The 19,668-nt window shown below is 37.4% G+C and overlaps 1 protein-coding gene across 5 annotated transcripts in view; it reads right to left on the reverse strand.

Moving 5' to 3' along the window:
- The window catches only part of tnrc18 (trinucleotide repeat containing 18), a 59,103-nt gene extending 47,053 nt beyond the window's left edge, over positions 1-12,050 (reverse strand). For 3 of the 5 annotated variants that reach the window (XM_073857073.1, XM_073857072.1, XM_073857069.1), the window contains exons 1-2: positions 11,826-12,007; positions 10,109-10,444 (exon numbers count right to left, since the gene is read on the reverse strand). In XM_073857073.1, the coding sequence (XP_073713174.1) occupies positions 10,109-10,319 (211 nt within the window). In that variant the 5' untranslated portion in view covers positions 10,320-10,444; positions 11,826-12,007. Of the gene's footprint in view, positions 1-10,108; positions 10,445-11,130; positions 11,738-11,825 lie in introns of those variants that run through there. The other 2 variants (XM_073857070.1, XM_073857071.1) reach the window with 2 other exon arrangements.
- Positions 12,051-19,668: the final 7,618 nt, after the last annotated feature.

Below are 19,668 nucleotides of genomic sequence, written 5' to 3' on the forward strand. Positions count from 1 at the left end.
GTTTGTACTACTGCTAGTTTACGGGCCCAAAGGAAAACGAGTCATTTTGGATTCTCTCTTAGCTCGACGCTTCACCTGCGAAGAAACAAACACACATCAAAACGTACCAGTTCTAACAAGTTAACCTGCATCTTATACAATAACGCAAATTCTTGCGCCTCACTTGCACTGCAGGGCTCAAACCGAAACTTTTGTTCAGATGTTTTGACAAGAGGGAGAGTGACAAAATAATTGCGGCATATAGTGGTAAATCCAAAGTACTGAGGTGATCTTTGTCTCATAAATGAGCTTCTGAGCGTCGAGTTTAGGCGTCACTGCCTATTCAACTACCGAGAATACAACTGTGTAGAACAATGTGTCTGGGCAGCAATTCATTCTAGTAAATGGCAAGGATTATACTTGGCCCTTTGTTGAATACAATAGCGAATGTTTAGTTTAACAAGAAGCTTGTCCTCATGTTGAGCCGTTTAATACTTGCACATGCAAAGTAAATATGATTTAGAATAACAAAATGTACTCCATTCCTTCAACAAGTGTACAAAGCTCCTTTTTAAATGCATTATTGCTGTCACAAGAGTTTCCTTTGAGCTCCACCCAACATCTGATTGGTTACCATGAGGAGAAGAAACATGAGCCGGCACTAGAAGGGTCAAGAACATTTGTAATCACCAGTATTCAAGTCGGCCGCCCTTTCAAGAAAGAACGCTGTTGATGTTACAAAAGTAGCATTTGTTCACAGTGTGTCTTTTTGGGGTGTAGAGTTGTGGCTTGTCAACTTTTTTGTAATTACTTGTCCAAAAAGAAATACAGAAAAAGCACCCAGATCTCAGTGTGTGTGTGCGTGCACGTAGCTTTCCTGTTATATCAACCCCAAACAGCTGTGAGATGTGATGCACTGTCCGACCAACATTAATATGTCAACTGAAGAAAAGCTCCTCATCGCTTTTTCATTACACAAGACCAATACTGTACATCACGGACATAGAAATAAAGGCTTTGTGTCCAAACTCGAGACCCCCCCCCATTTCAGATATTACACAGTGAGCTGTGATTTCACCTGACCCTTTCATCTATCCTCAAACAAATTAGCACATGATGACAAATGCCTCCAGCGAAAAAAATATTGTACAAGGTGGCTAACATGGAATAGAGAATAGGAGCTCTGCATGAGCTGAAAGAATAAAATCTATTTCAAGGTCTAAATAAAAATAAAATGGGATATTCCTGTCAGCTGCGTAAGTTTAAGCATTATTTTACCTTAGCAAACTTCATATGTGACAGCTTTTTGAAACCCAGCAATTCAGTGTATTGAATAAACAAATTGATTGCTTATGATTATTTGCTGCCTTACCTAAATTCCACTAAAAAAGCCATATCCCAGGCAGCTAAATAAAACACTAAGGCAACATAACAGTATGCATGTGGTGTTGACCACCACAGCTGGGCAGGCTGAAATAGCTTGATCGTCTTTAGCACTTCGTCATAGGGATGTAATAGGAGTCAGTGAAATGAGAGCAGAGCCGCAGAGCCGCAGTGCTGGCTTTCATTTCACATCCTTTGTTAGCTTTTCAGAGGCATGGCCTAATCCCAGGTCAGGTCACTGCTCCTCTGCATGGCCACTCCTCTGACATGAACAACCCCATCCTCAATTGGGCCAGTCCCAACACCTCCCTCGCCACCCTTTGGCCTATCCTTCAGACCACTGCGTGTAAGGTTGCACATGCAGTCTCAGCAACTTGGAATGAGAGCACTAATTATTACTGCTAGTGACTCAATGTACCGTAAAAAACCATTATCAGCTTATATCAATAACACTTTATATATTAAACGACTCACTAGGCCAAAGGTTTCAAAAATTAGACTTATGCATGCAAAAAAAGAATATGCATGCAGTAAGCATTCGACTGCTGTCTGTGAAATCCAGGCTAAAGGTTCAGAATCTAATTATGACATAAGCATCAAAGTTTGACTTCAACCATCGATTTTGCATTTATTATTTACATTTTGACAGAATGTTCTTCATTATGCAGGATAGTTTTGGGTACAAAACAGTATATCGCAGAAAAAGACTAGGTTTTCACAAGCAGGTTCACATAAACAAACAAACAAAAAAATACTATGTACCGAGAAGGGCTGGGCGATATGGCCAAAAAATTATCAAGAAAATGTTTTTCATATCAGTCGATATTGATCATTATCATGATAAATAACAATTCTTTATTCCTGTCAAATTTAAAGGCAGATTTTAGCTCCTGAATGAAAATTGTAAAAACCAGACAGTTAGTGATGGTTTTAAACTACTTTTTATTCAGAACATGACAAATACAAATACTAAAATCTTGTTTTAATGTTCAAGCATCTGAATGAAATGAAAATATACGTGTTATGAAATCAGCATATTTCTGACACAGAAAGCAGCATGCTACTGTCACCTAAAGCCCAAAGACAGACTGCTTTAAGTTTCAATATACTGAGTAAAGTGCGATTTATAGTCGTGCGTAGGTTCTACGCCGTAGGCTATCCGTAGCCTGTGCGTAGCTCTGCGTAGGCTGACGCACACCCCGCAAAAATTTTAACAGTGCGTCAGATCTATGCGGACCGCAAGCGCTGTGATTGGTCCACTAGAACCTCTCCCATCCAGCTGTTTATGTTCAATTAAACAAGACAGAAAATTTAGTTCAGTGATCACGCGTGTGTTATACATATACGAGCTATAGACGGTTTCATCGGACGCATGTGCGGTGACGCGATACATGTCTGGTCCGAACTTTACTTCCGGTTTTAGTTTTTTTAATAGTCTGACTAGTTGCTAAACTGAACTCTTGAACAAATACCTTGTCGAAAATAACACATTTTTTGGTTTCCTACGTAATCTGTGTGTTATTTATTTTGCCTGTTATATAAATAAACTAAGTTTAAAGTACTTCCTTGTTATTTATTCCTAGCGGAGTTTACCGGAAGTTACGTGTTGACCAAGAAAGCGCTTGTTTATATTGTTACTGCTGAAACCGTCTATACACGGCGATAAATGGATGTCAAGAGCGTCAAGTTGCTGTGGGAGCGCACACTCATACAGTTTATTCACTGCAGTGGTGGATCTGCCGTTTTCCCTCAGTTTCCTGAATTTGTGAATGTCCTGTAAATATACTTTTAACGCTGTGCAGACGTGTGCGCACGCGCAAGAAAGAATGTACAGTATACTGTGCCTATTTTGTCTGCTGTGTTCCAGGCTTTGACGAACCTTGTTTGCGCATCCAACATTATTACACAAAAGGAAAATGTTTTATGTGCGTTTGGATTCTGTCCGCGTTATCCGCATCGCGAAAATCATAGGGCTCTACTAATAAATGAATAACTTGCCTCATCTTACTCAATTCCTTCAAGTCTAATTGACACTGTGATTGTAAACCAAGAGCGCGTGCCGCATCTGGAAGTGCTTGCGCAACATTACGCACAGTGTGTAAACATTATCGACCACTTATCGAACTGTCGTTATCGGTTTATGGGGAAAATTTATATCGGTAAAGTTATCGTTATCGAATCAAGGGCTCGTTATAGTTGTGCGTAGGTCCATAACGATGTAGGTTCCACGTCGGTTTTCATTTATACTTGTGTGTCATTGTCCGCGTCGACGTGCAAACACACGCACAGACCGCTGGTAGGCAGTATCCACGCGTGTAGCCACAATAGCAGAAGAAGAAGCTTGGCAAGTTAACCCACAAACGAAGAAGAAACAGCAGCTTGTTGTGTATGATTTGAGAAGACCAGCCATGATGGAATTAAACAAACAGTGACTTTTGTTGCAGTGCGAGTTAAATCACTCCTCAACTTGGTTTTCACCGTCGCATAGGAAATACCTATGACGCAGTTTTTTTTACCTGACGGGAGACGTTCTGGTGGACCAATCACAGCGCTTGCGGTCCACATAGAACTGACGCGCTGTTAAAAATTTTGCGAGGTGCATGTCAGGCTATGCAGAGCTACGGATAGCCTACGCCATAGCTACGGCGTAGAACATACGCACGACTATAAATCGGGCTTTAACGCCCAGCACTAGTGGGCTTAATCAATATATTAAATTAATTTTTTATATTTTGACAGAATGTTCCTTATTATGCAGGATGGTTTTATATACAAGAGAGTACATCGCAAAAAAGACTAAGCTAGGTTTTCACAAGCAGGGTCACATAAAAAATAAAAATATGCAAATAAAAAAATCATATATTTTTAAAATGGCACAATCTGCATGAATGCAAACGATACAGCTTTTTATAAATCATGAATAAATAAAGAGACCTAACCTTAATAGGGCATAAATCAGCAAGCAATTTCTATTTTGTCTTAGCATAAAGATTCAAATTAAACAGGACAGACATGCTGTAGATTTTTTTTCTAGGCCATGGGGCTCAGCACACAGAAACCTGATCTAATCAGCCTTCCAATCACTTACCGCCAAATTACATTTTAATACCGTTTTTTCCACTATCACTTCTGCAGATGCTAAATCAAGAATGTTCTTTCCGTACAGCAGGGAATTCTGCATTAGTTCCCGGCACATCTCTGAGCAACACGATGACGGAAGAGTAAAGATCAAACACTCAGGAGAAAACCCAGCTAAAGAGCTTCAAATAAAGAGAATACGTGTTTACATGCTCTCCCTTTAACAAGAACTCTGAATCATCCGTACACTAAAAACAGAATACGAAAGCAGAAATTGCCCTCTAGTGAGACCCCAGCACTCCTCGTAAAACACATTCACGTGAGCACGCCTAACAGCCGGGGCATTTTATTTCAAATGTGCACGGTGCATAACCCATGTAGGATGAGCAAATGGGGTGTACGCATCAGGACACTAAACACTTTATGTATAATTCAGAAGGAAGTCAAGGCTACGGGACGTATAAACACATCCTCCCCCTCAATCTCCATCAGCGTTTCGCTCCTGCCACACCACTCAGGACAAAAGGGGGATAGACACTGCATTTTACCACTCACCCATCTGAGTCGAGCACTTCGCCTGTCACTCTCCATCACAATGAGGGAAAGGTTTCGTACTACATACAACAGCCTGCTCCTGGCCCATGACAGTAAGTTTTAGTCTCCAGATGGAACTGGACAGCACAGAATACGGCACAAATTAATACGGCTCTCGCTGCATCTTAATGACAAATAAACAGCAACTTGGTTAGTGCCCTTCCTCTTCTACACTTAAGTTCCTGTAACCTTGAAACCTCAGCATATATACTAGGGAAGGTGTGTGTGTGTGGGGGGGGGGTAACACCTGGGTCGAATAGACTGTTTTTACAAGCGGTTCCCCCCGAAACCTTCTTCAGGGCATAAATGACTGTTTGTTCCCTTCCTGATGGGTTAAACTGGATTAGGCAGCTGGAGAAGTCATTAAAAGATGGTATAATATATAGCTTATTAAAGGGAAAAGGCTGAAATAACAAAGTGTAACACAACTGGGTCTGAACACTCACATGCTTTCAGGCTGCTGAATAACAGCAAAACCGCAGTGTTGAATCAACACTAATATAAAAGTGGTGACTTTAGTCAGAAGCAAGATCATCTTTACAGCCTTCACAACACTCACAGTATAACAATACAGGATTTGTTTCAAACTAATTTTTTGGCACAAATATTAAAAAAATACTTTTTCAACTAAAAAGTACTCAATGCAAATCAATAAAACCCTAAAATCTAACAGAACATGTGGCGGCAGTCATTCCTATCTTAAGTCCAAACTCCATTAAAAACAGCCCAAAAACCACCAGCAGGCCTGCAACCCCAGGATCCTCTGATGCGCCATATGAAAATCGATCAATCGTACATTCCAAAAGACACCGAGCTTCAAAGGCACATCAAGCAAACATTTGCATTTTCCCCATGTTGCGTCAGTCATTCAAAGTCCCACGGAAACCCTGTAAAACCAGCGTGCTTTAAAGCAGAAAAACGCGTTAAATGTCTTTAGCAAACATTAACTTCTAGCTATTAGTAAGACTATTACCATTACCATTTCTACGGCTGCCATTACTAAACCACGACAAGGAAGTAAAAATAATGGGCTCTTGTTCAAAGATTGTTCAGTCTTAACAATAGACAACCGTTGCAAAATAATGAGAAAAAAAACATTGGCACATCATGCCAAACGAATTTTGTGAATCATTCCCAGGAAGCCGCATAACCTCCAGGTAGATCCTGTAGCAGACTCTAAACATGTAAGCCATTACCCAGCAATAGTGTATTACACAATTTAAGCATGCTCTCCTTCATTAGTTTCCCCAGCAACAGAACGGCCGTATTTCAATCAAATGCCACTATCCCTAAACTCTACAGTACAGATCATCCGGGAACATTCATTGTGCCTTTGCAAGAACTTTCAGAATTACACTTTCTACTAATAAACCATAAGAAAAGAGACACAAAGTTCATATAGGGAAACTGTTATGCAATGCTTCAATACACAAACAGCACGACACTTTTCTTCCATCATGTTACAACAAACATTTCCTTTAGCAAGAACAACTGTGTTAAATCAAAAGACAAGCAGATGGGCATCCTCCGGATTTATGGTTCTCAAACCATCTTTTTAAGCTCTCAAGATCTGTTTCACTCATTCAACCCAGACGGAAACCTTAAGCATTCTTGGAAAACGGCACAAAACAAAAGTGGGTGTGGGTCGTTTTAACATTATGATAACATATGCATGCACAATGAGTGTTGAGGGCCCTTATCAGCTACCAAGGCAAAATCTTGTTCAAAAATGCACTAGCAATCCTGCGACCGTTTATTGACAAGGTTTTTATGACAGCAATGTAAAGCATTAAAGTTAAGAAACAAAACATCGTCGCTCTGAAATCCAAGAATAACAGCCATCTGGTGAATTGGATTCATGCGTGAAATTTTTGGAACGAGTGCTCAGTGTTGTACACGTTTGCTTCACAAGCTGGTGCAAAAACTCTAAGGTACACCCACCCTTTCCCAAAAACAACTTATTTAGCTTACTCAAACAACAACTTTCTCATGTATAAGAGAAGAACATTATATAAAACTAAACTATTTATAAGGTGCTGTCCTCTGCAGATTTTTTTTTTTAAGGACAATACACCAACAAGAATTACAGTATAGAACAAGTCAAAGTAATCCAGTATTACAAACAGCTGGATGAAAGTCAGTGTAACAAATACTTGTGAATCTACTGGGAAGCGCACATATGGCAGAAATCAGTATGTTCAGTAACGGGCAAGTACATCCAAGACTTAAATTGCACATTTTCATATGTTACTCCACATAAAATTACAGGCATGAAGTTCGGCTCACATGCCCATCAAGTGCTTCACCATGTGGCTTAAATCCAACAAACCAGAAGCCACCCGCTCTCTTAACCAGACACTGAGACTCGGGTTCAAAAGCAGCCTTTCTTTGCAATTTCAACTTACTCATGCACAAAGCGCTTAAAAATATCATTTAAAAAACAAACTTTTGACCACGGTGCACCATATGTGAACCAATAATAACAGTGTGCTTGTGCTGCTCTCAAGTTCATAAACCTTTGTTGGTACCACAACTATCCTGTTTGGTCACTTGTACATAAAATCACAAACTACATATTCCATGTAAGCTTGTCATTAAGAAAGATAAACAGCAGCACCTAAATCTGTTTTCTGTTTTAACCAGAGGAAATTTGGCTATTGAACCGTTATTATTGGAAAGAATGGAATGTTCCAAGGAAACTGAGTCATTCCATAAACACATGATGTAATCTCTGATAATTACAACTTGTTTAAGGGCCATTAATTAAAAATCACTCATAAAATTCAAACAAACACATCAGTGAGAGATTAGTCAAAGAGATTGTTGATAAAATCTTATGTAAAATATCGTCAGAATTCTTTTTTAACGTCTTGGGCTATGTATACATGTGAAACAAGCATATTTTATGGTAAAATACATCTTGACTGGACGGATCAAATAATTATTAAAAACAGAACAAATATTTCTGCAAAGCAAAGCGCTTACAATGATTTCCAAGTGAATCGTCCAACATGGGTACGGTACTGTCAAAATGTTGTGACAATTTATTAAACCATCCAAATATTATTAGTATAAAGCATCCATTAACCGTGTAAAAATGTCATGTTTATCAAAAGTTTGTGCAACTAAAACTACACTGTAAAAATGCAGCATGATGAGGTTAAAACAACCTGGATTTAACCTACTATTTTAAGTTTTGACTTGTGATAACTTGACATAACTTATAAACAAATTCAAAATGTTTAACTTAATCTGTTAAGTTAAAGAAACATAAAAACATATGTAGATTTGACACTTTTTTACAGTGTATTTTGGAGCTTCCCTTAAGAAAATATATGCAAGTTGCCTGCACAAAAATACCACGCATGAAAAGAAAACTACATATTTCAGACATCTGAAGGTTCAATGGCATCTGCAAAGCATTACATCTTACATAAGGGGGGTTAAAGCAAACTTGAATCTCCATTCGGCACAACTATAAAAAAAAAAACATCACAAATCACACAAACGTGTGACTCTGCAGCTTCAGCTTTACATTGCTATTATGTATTATTATCTAAGCTTTAGTTTTTCATTCCAAAATCCTTAAAACGGCACAGCAATGAATAGTATTTTAGATACATTTTTTTCAGTTATTTTAAAATGAATATGACAACAATGTAGATTCTCTGCATTAGCTATGAATGATTTGCACAAGCCCACGCCCAGCACACAAGACAGTTATTCTGTATAAAGTCAAAGCCAGACTTGAGATTTTATTTTAACAACAAAAACTACTACTACTATCAATTTCTTTCCCCTTTTAAATGCCATGCCAGCGATGTTACTACTATCATTTTCAATCAGTAGGCTATACAATCAAACACATTCATTTCAATTGCTGCATGCATACAATAATTAACTGAGACAGTAATAGAAACTCAATTCTGCTGACTGCTTTAATGAACACAGAGAAGCACAGAGACTAAACAGTTCTCCAAACTAAATATCCCCTAAATGGGGCTTTTTTATATTCTTTAAATACATAAGGGACACCATAACAAGATGTTCTCATCAACATCCAATTACACCCAGTAAATTATGGCCCACCGGCTATATACGTAGTACAGAAGTGTCTGCGGATTTTCTTGAAAGCAGATTTTTCTTTTCTCCTGTGTCTAAAATGTGCATCTTCCATCATCTTACAAAAATGAAACAGCTCTACAATGTTTGGGTCTATTTTAGCAGATTAAGACAAATACGCAAGTCATGGTGACTACTTCACACAAAGACCATATCCCATATCAAAATGATCAAGTAAATGCATAACATTCTTCAAGAAAGTAGTTCCTTTGCAAATATAATTTCCCCAAATGTGCCGTGTAGTTTACAAGCACGTCTAAGCACAATGGTCAGACTTTGCCTTTTTACTGAATGACATGAAGGCAATAGTTCAGTACGGAAGAGCAATAACACTGATGTTTGTCCATAAAGGGGTCGAGTGGTGCACAATAAATGGGGAAATTTCAGTCATTAATCTACGCTGTCGTTTTTCAATGGATTAACTTGGTAGTTTTTTTCTCCTAGTACACAGTTTGGGTTCAACTCAAAGTTATGCCAACACGCACTATAGTTTAAAAGATTTTAGCACTTTCTTATAAGCGTTGGGTTAGCGAGCGAGTAGTGAACAACATTGTACGGGTGATTTCTGCGCTGTCACTCGACAGTGTTTGACAAACTCTTACTTTTTAAACAACTAAGTTACTAGGCATTCATAGGTATATTACTGAGGCTTGTCAATATTGTATATAGAGAAAACAATTAATACATTATTTTATACAAGTGTGCGTTAGCTCAAACGCCGTCCCTAAAAATGCATTAAATCTCCATAAAATAAAATAAAAACACACACCGCAAAAATAAAATATTACTGGTGCCGTCCCACCTTTCTGTAAAGTCTTTGCAAATGTCATTAATACGAATATCTAAGCAAATAACACCGTTACAAAACACAGACAAGTACGGTTTGCGTTTTAATCTTTATTAAATGCTGCTTAAATAAAAGAAGAAAGGCGAAATAAAAACTGCAACTCACTGTGGTGAGAATGTAAATTCATGGCCGATGATAGATATTTTCCAGCGTGTAGAGCCGCCGGGTGCCCCGCGCCCAGATGACCGGGAGACGGTGGTATTCTCCCGGCTGCAGCTGCCGCGCCGAGTCGGTGCGACTCCATGGCCAACCCCGAGAGTAGAGGCGGCGGTACGTGAACAGATCTGGGGGGTCCGAAGTCTCGGCCATCCATCATCCACAAAGATCCAACTTGATTAAAAAAACAGTCCGATCATGTAATTCCGAATGAGCCAGTCTTGTTGGCTATAATGTCCCTAGATTTCTAGGCAAATCAGTGTCCTTATCCGGCATTCTGCCGACCTACAAAAACAAAACAGAAAATAGTCTTGGATAGATGCGAATGACTTCTAAACTGATTTCAAAATAGATGTAGGGATAAACACAATCATTGATATTTTATATTTTATAATGACGCAGTTTTAATATCAACTATAACAGGAAAAGAGCAACCTTCAACTCTGGGTGCATGACTGCATCCGATGTATGAAGGCATTAAAACGTTAAAATGTCTCGTGAAAGTCTGTTTTAAGATAAACGGACGAGGATATGCCTCTCTCGTAATGTGTTTGCAGGCAACATATTGGTTACAAGCCGTCGTTTTTGGTGAACATTCGCGCAATAAGTAACCCACATAATCTAGCAAATGCATTGCACATTTGGCGTAATAAAACCTAAAACGTTTATAATCGTTTGACTGTGCGTTTTAAACGTTCGACATGCACGAAACCGTCAAAGCGAAATCTATTTTGATGCTGAAAACTGACACAACCAATATAAGTGGGTGATTTAGACATACTTAAGATGATCAAATATTTTCCTTTGCTTTTAATAAATTGGATGATTGACCTCTACTGGAACGTTCGTCTGTATACAAACCAGGTTTATATTATATATAATGCAAACGGGCTACGTCATGTTATACACAATATCAATCCGTTTTAATCTCCAAACAAGCAATTCATGATGACAGTATACCAGCAAATTACCTCGTCGTTTTCAGTTCAACTATGGTTTTATACTCCTGTACAAGCAGTTTGATCGGTGCAATATCCAACTGAACGGTCTGTCACAGGGGCTTATCGTTATATTGACCATACTGCTAACTTTAAATAGGTGGTTATTGCTACTGAACTACAGTTTGCTTATGAAACACGGGCGGTTCCCTGTATTATTGTGTTAAACTTTACGCATTTATAGGTCAAACCTGCGTTTGAGGTAAACATACGCGAAATGTAAATGAAGTCGTAATGTTTTCCTACAGTCATCGTTCCACATAAAAACTACCGTTAGCTTGAATATTGTCGTTAAAATTATGTGACGATTAAGTCGATTACTATCAAAACGCAAAGGAAAACACTGCCGAAATAAAGTTTAGATGCGTGCTTGTTTCCAGCCATGCTTCACGATGGCAACACGAACCCGATCGACAGCCACGTTTCAAACTTTCCCATTTGCAACATCGAAAACTTTTCCGCCTAACGTTAAACATTTAAATGCACCGTTCAGTGGGCTACGGATATAAATTAACGTTACTAAACCTAATCTTGTTTACCAAAACTATTCCCCGCCTTTCTATATCGAAAGCAGCACAATTTTTAAAGTCTCTTCGGGGTTTTCTTCATAAACATCACGTTAACTGTGTAACGGGTCGTGTGCGGAGTGATATCTATCGACGTCTTACTTGAAATGGCGACTCAGTTTATAAAATCCAGTTTCTTCGCAAAATCCGTGAGGTGTGTGGTGGAAAATTTCTTAGGCTCCATTTACAAACCATCCGTAGTTACGCAGAGCGAAAGCACATAGGGGGAAGGCCCTTCGTTCAAAGCACTGTAGTCCTCGGCAAACTCTTCTGCAATGAAACAAGCATTGTTTAACAAGCTCCGCCTCCGCGAAGCTAACGTGACACGTTTTACAGCTACGCACATGATTGGTCTGCTGAAGTGTCAATCAACTCCATGTACACACTTTGGCTCCTCGCCAGCTCTATAAAACCAATTATGGAACAAGGAGGTTGAACTGTTTCAAGCCCCCCTTCCTTCAAGACTTCGCTGATCAAAACAAGCGAAGAATTTTGGAGGGCAGTTTCAAGGCCGCTCGAGCTCAACTCATTAAAAAAGATTGATGTGGACTTATAGGTTTATAGGCCTACTTTGTAGCTTGGACTATATGAATTTGATTAGGGTATATGCATGCTAAAACATGTTATTTGGGGTCAGCATGTGTATTTTTTATCCAGATTGGTCGAATGCTTATTTATTATCTATCATCTTTAATTTCTAAATTAATTTTTTACGTTTTGCACATGTTTATTTGTTAAATAAATAATGTTAGTGGCAAAGAAAGGTATCCGCGGGAATTCGAAAATGCACGTTTTGAATGCACGGTGGGTTGTTTTGTATCAAACGACTCTGCAAAATCAATAAATGCAAATGTAAGATAAATCAATAATTAAAGGAAATTGCTCACTAGATTACGAAAGATACACTTTAAAAAAGTCAAGAGAACAAATGCAAAATTCTGAACGAATTTCTGCAATTTATTTATGTGCCGTTTACCTTCACTTAAGCGTGACATAACTCGTGTCTCTATTTGAACTTCAACTACAAACTCTGAGTCTAAATCAATTGATCAGTTCACAAAACCTTTCCACATTGGGAGAAAGAGATGATTACAAAAATCTGGTGCGGTTTCTAACCACCCCTTTTGCGCGCGCCTGTTCAGCGAGGCGGTTTCAAGGCAACCTCCTGAAGGCAGTGGAAACGGGTCAGACAAGAGAAGAGCAAAAGACCTATGTGAATTCTCAGGTTTGAAAGAGCTTGCCTAATTTGCGACTCTCACTAAAATGACAACACTTTTAAAGGGAAAAAAACAGAGCTTCGGGACTGCCCATTTTCTCCAAGGACTCGTGGGAACAATAGCGCTGATTTGCTTTGGAAACGGCTCGTGGAGACGATGCGTGGCCATCATCATCAGTGGAGCACTAAAGGTCCATGGTTGTCTGAGTGCTTGTGTTATTAATGACCAACGGAGCGTCAATAAATGGCAGACGCATTAGGTTTTGGTCGTGTTGGCAATTTTAAATGTACTCTCTGATAAAATACCAAATCTACGTTGGATGTTGGTTAACATACGGCCGAGCTTTTTCCCATGCCTAAAACCAGCATGGACGTTTGATTTAGGATTGGAAATGCTTTTATCCCGACCACTGTTGAAAGTGACTCATCATTTCGACTGTTAAGGTTGGTATTAAATGTTTATTGTAAAAATAAACATGTACCCGAGAATATTTTTTGTTTATTTTTTCATCGTGATATTTAATGAAACGTTATGCACTATGCTGCATTGTATTGTATTGAGAAAATGTATCGACATGCATTCGCACCAACTTACATTTAGTGAATATTATTTATACAACACAATGTGAACAACGATACGTTTAATTTTTGGTTTCATAGATCAGCAAACATGACATTTAGCCCAAATGCATAATTTATATTTTACAGACTTGCTCGTGCCTTTATTTGTATTTTACCAATCATTGCGCAGATTTAATCAAACGTTACATTTCTTTTATATAAAAAATATAGAGCAATGCCAACTATTTTGTACATCAACCCACATTAAAGATCAAGATTTAAACTAGGCCTATTTGGCATTAAGTAGAGAAATGACTTGTAACCCAAATTATTTTTTAATGTTCCAATAACTTGTTCATGTATAAATGTCTAAGACACGTGGAACAAAAACAAATAAAAGTGAACTTGAAAATAAAAATAAAATGATGTGTGTGCTTCGTTTTTAATTTATTACCTCCTAAGATTCATTCAACGTATTAACTTAAGTGATGGTAATGGTTATATTATTCATGCGACAACTACAACGTAATAGACGAGCAGCTGTTTTGTGTTTTGAAATGAAGATCCTTTAAAGTAAGCAAATCAAGTTTATTTAGTCAAAGTGACCGAAAAAATAATTTATTTAGCAAAGTACGACAGAAATCCCGCATTTTGCATGGGGTGCGGAATAGGCCTTTTTTTCTGAAATGTGCAAATAGACTATCTATAATGCCCAACATGAATTTGCAAGTCATATTGGCTTGTTCTTCCATTGTTCAAGTGAACCATAATTAGATCTTCAGCTTTATTTATGCCATTTGAATATAGGATAGTTCTTTGTAATTATAATGCAAATGCACAGAAATGTATTAATGATGTTAAGCCATTAAATCCTTAAAGGATTCAGCATTCATTGCTTTAGGTCACTATTGGCGATCTGCCAAGGCACATTGCTCAACAACTAATTGTTTTTTACAATATATTTTACAATAAATGTGCATTAAAGCAGGATCTGTAATGCATATATTCAGGGCTCATCCTGATGTAGATTGGAAACGCCTGATTATATTTCCTGAAGTTTATTTAGTTCCAAAGATATATCTTTCCTGAAAGACACATTATATATTAAAGTATGTTGATCATTAGCTATATCTGTTGGTTTTCTATCAATCAAGACCACCAATGTGTGTGTGTGACAGATAAAAGATAAAAAGAGAGAAATTAATATGGCGTGGCTCCTATTTAATGTTGTTAGTCACAGGGTAAAATCTCAATGGAATTATAAATCTAATAGACTTTGATTTCTCCACCTGCCTGGTACTATGATAGTGTTTTTATCTAATCCTACATATGATATTTATAATTCAGTCTGCATTACTAAACGACTATCATGTTACCAAATTCTTCATGATGTCTGTGATGATTTAATCACATATCTGTTTAAATTTAAAGGATGAGTGTTTTAGTGTAAAAATACCAAAATCAGATCGAGAGCACCAGCGCCCTCTAAAGGTCACACAGTTTGCTGTTTATGCGTGCAGACCTCGTTTATCAAGGTCTTTGAAAGGAAGACGAAGGAACTGACCTTAGCAGCCAACGCAATTCAACGTACTTAAATTCATCCTTGTTATTTTAACAGCCACCTAAGCTTTTTTAATATATATATATAACTTATCACACTTTAATTTTAATACAATGCTGCAGAGAAAATTCACCTCTAATTCAGTAATGGCTTGACCTCTTCTTCTCATAAAAGTGTGATGAAGAAATGGGATACAAAGCAGAGCACCTGCATGTGCCTAAGCTCACGTTACTAATTTTGCACATGGACAGAAATGTTTAGTGCCTTGGATGATATCCAAGAGTGTATCTTTTCCACTCCATCAGCAATAAAGATAATTGTTTATCAACAGATAGGCTATAACGTACAGTCAAGGGCAGATGAATCCCTGTAGTGTTTACAACACAATCTAAGTTGGAGGTGTCATGCTAACCTTCACAATTTACTTAACAAACTTGCTGGGTTATTTTTAATCAAATGTTGGGTCAAAAATATACAATCCCGTTGGTCTGTAATTTTACCTGTGGTGGGTTGATTCAACCCAAAATGCTGAGTTGTTTTAACCTATTGTTGGGTCTGTGTTAATTTATTCTAATGCAGGGGTCTCTAACGCGGTGCTCGTGGGCACCAGGTAGCCCGCACAGAGTCTGGTGCCCGCCAAAGCACATTCTATTAATAGCCTTAATAATAATATTTATTTATTACATATTTATATTAGCTTGGCTTGGTTAACTGTTAACATTTTAAACAATGCTAAAGCATATCAACAAGTAAAATAAAAAACAAGCAAAACAAAAAAGTTTTGAGTAGACTATATTAAAAAATAGCCCTCCAGATTCACTGTAAGCCCGGATAAGTTGAGTTTACTTAAAAAAACGTGTTGCCTAAAAAAAATTTAAGTAATGATTACTTAAAAAGTTTAAGTGAAGTTTACTTAAACATATAAGTTGTTCTTACAACAATTTTAAGTTGAATAGACTCAAAGTTTTAATTTCTTCCAATATTCCTGCACTCTTAACCCGGATTGGTTGACATTACTAGAAATTTGTGAGGAAACCCGTTGCATATAACCTTAGTTTTTATCACTTTATATTACTTTTGATGGTATTATAACACAAAATGAATGACTGACTTTAAGTCAATCATTGAATTAACGTGATTCTCCACAGAAACACACACAAAACTGTGTTTTTGACGTACATTGTCACTACTGTGGAGAGAAATACAATTAAATGTTCTGAACACTGATCACCTGAACGGTGACTTCACAAAATTATAGTTTACAACAAAACAACATCAATAAAATAAGAGCTTGAACCTATATGACATTTTATTAACAAATATTTGAGTGGTGAAAGTTCTTATCAGTTTTTATTCTGTGAAAAAGTAGAAAATAATAAAAATATTCAGGCGAAAAAGATTATGGGTATTCCTCACTACATGAATTAATCATTTTAAGTTCATTTTACTTGAATGTTTTAGTTTAATGGATTTTGTAAGCTTAAAAGTTAAATCAACTAAACTTTTCAAGCTTTGGCTTCAAAACAGAGAATATTAAGTGATGTTTACTTGATTGTTTAAGTAAAGACAATATCTGGGTTAACAGTATTGTTTTATCCATTGTGGTAGTCCTGCTCACAAAAAGGTGGGAGACCCCTGGCTCAATGGATGGGTTTGTCCTTTTTTGAATCACCCGGAGTGTATATTTAATATATGTGTAAGAAGAGAGAGAATATCTAAAGACATATTATCAGCTATTCATTGGTATTTTACACCTAATAAATTCTCCAAATGTCATAGCATTTATTCAGATGATTTAAAAAAATTGATTCAGATGATTGGTTTTGTGGTCCAGGGTCACAAATAGTACAGATTTAAAAAAAGTGTTCTGTTCTAGATATTCTTGTTAAAACAGCATAAAGTGCTTTAAGTGAATGTTGCTATGAGACAACACCAACACTGGAAAACCTAACAGTTAACTTAACTCAAACCATTTAAGTAAACCAGTTGCATTAGACCATTTAAGTTTTAAAACACATAAATTAAGTCTTGTGAACTTGAGTCATGTGCAATTATGCACTTATATATAAGTAGTGTGAACTTAATTATAAGTGCATAACTGCATATGACTCAATTTGTTTAAGTTCACAGTATTCAAATCTATGTGTTTTAAAACTAATGCAACCGGTTTACTTAAATGGTTTGAGTTGGTTAACTTTTAGGTTTTATAGTGAATTATTTCTGTGTGTGTGTGCACATGCATGTGTGTTTGTGTGTGATTTGAAAAAGTATGCAAAGGGACTGCAAGTGTGAAACTTTGTTTTTTATGATGTGTTTTATGATTGTGTCACCACTTATATTTGAAGTACGCTCGATTTTTTTCCATGCGTAAGTAAAGTGATCCCTTTAGGTTCAAGTTGCACCTTTTCGATTCCGATGTTTTGCTCTACTGTTTCAGTCACACAAATGCTATATACATTGGTCCCCTGGGGCAGATGTAATCTACTTTACTGCTTTATCTGCAATTTATGGAGACACAACTGTGCTTACTGGAAAAATACCTTAGTGCATCAAATGGTAAATCACCAGCTTTTAGAGTTTCTTTAAAAAAAGAGTACCACCCCTTTCTCATCAATAAAAAACAAAAACAAATCACATTGTCTTTAAAATACCCTCCACCTTTTATCTACAGCACTTAAGTGGAACAGCAATAGTTAGGTACAGAATTTATTGACTTTTACAGACGCACATTTTCTAAGGGATTCTTGGTAGAAATCCTAAGGGAATCTATCTTTTTGCCTTCCTGTGCCTTCCATCTTATAGGCACTGACGTACTTGACAGGCAAGTGAGACAACCTGCCACAGAGCTCAGAGACCTTCCCAGGATGAGGAGCCCTTCTGGGGCTTAATCTCAGTGTGGTGGCCCCGCTCTTATGACAGATTTCAATTCTCTCCGGGCACCATTCATCATACTCTGTCTGCCATGGGCGTTTAATCAAATGTACTGCGGGATATTCACATTCCGGCCAACTTGTCCCAGGCCACTTTACACGGTTACATATATTCATGGGTCTTTTATTTATGAGTTTGTTTGCCTTTTGTGTGGCGTCTCCCTCCTCGGAGTTTATGAGTGACGACCGTTTAAACTAGACTGCTCATTGTAGCCCTAAATGCACACAAAGGCGCTACATATCAAATCACACAGTGAGATTTGATATTCTTTCATTCAAAGTCGTCTATTGTCTAACAATTTTCTTTTATAATCCGCAAGCAAGTCTGTACCATTATAGAAAGACGATAATCTAACAAAAGAATCCAAATGCTGTCATTAAAAAAGAACGATATTCATTTAAATAACTAAATAAGATTGTGCAGAGTCTTCCTCAAAAAGTTTTGGGATATAAATGTGCAAAAGAATAAGAATGTTGTTGTGGCTTAAACATTTCCAATGAAATCCAATCAGGAACTTAACACAAAGCTCCTATCACACAGAGAGGGGCGAGCGCTTTCAGGAAATTAAACTTATTTCAATGAAAAATTAAATGCAGTTTAAATCAGGGGCATTCAATACGGGTGGGGGAGCATTTGACATTTTTAATTAACTCAGGCTTTGTAGTAGCCCTGGGTTCATCACAAGCCAGCAGTGTACCTCAGTAGTCGAGATGCTGACTTTCAAAAGGGCAACGCTTCAGACATTTCAGTCATTAAAAGCCACAGCTCAGAACCGTGCTACACATGTACAGCGATACCATCAGCTTTTGCCCAATAATCCTGCACGCCTGACCTCCTTTGACCTTCTCTCTCTCTTTTCCTGCCAGCTTCTCCAAACTTCTGGTCCTCATGTGTCAGTCTGAGTTGAATTTTGTTGCCAGAGCAGAATTTAAGTCCATCTTCTCCCCTTGAGCTTTGGCTGAGCTCACTCATACACACATACATACACATTGACACTCATCCTCCGACTCTTCCTCGGCATGGGGGAAATAAATCCCTTCATGCTACACAGTTGTCTGCCCACAATGTTCACACCACCTGCTGTTTCACGAGGCTGTGCCTTATATGATCACTTAGTATTCACAATATATGAGTGAGCATTTGGAGTAAACATATCAAGATTATATTTGAAGAGTTTCGTTGCAAAACGAGATAACCACCGTTTTTTTTATTGTTCAGAAATCTCGTTTTTTGGTTGTGCATTCCAATTAATTTCAATGCAACTGCAGTTGGTTTGTTTTGATTTAAACCTTCATAATTTAAAAAATACAGCTAAGTAGCACCATAAAACAAAATAATAACATGATAACATAATAATAAACATGTTTTGTCAAAAATGTAAAAAAATGGATTTATCTCGTTTTGCAACGAAACTCTTCATTTGTCTCAAGTGTGCTATATAGTCAGATTTAAGGGGCAGTTTCCCAGATAGCATTTAGATTCATTTAGGACTATAGGCCTTGGTTATTTTAGGATATTTAAGTAGTTTTTACAAACAAACCTTACAAAAAACAATACTGGTGTGCATCTTAAGACAAAACATTTTGTTATAATATGTCAGTGCAAATGTACTAATGATGTTGTAAGCTATTTTTTGTTTTGTTTTATGCAAATAACACTCAAATCTGATGACTAGC

This window comes from Misgurnus anguillicaudatus, chromosome 19, assembly GCF_027580225.2.
Source record: "Misgurnus anguillicaudatus chromosome 19, ASM2758022v2, whole genome shotgun sequence".
NCBI classification, from domain to species: Eukaryota; Metazoa; Chordata; class Actinopteri; order Cypriniformes; family Cobitidae; genus Misgurnus; species Misgurnus anguillicaudatus.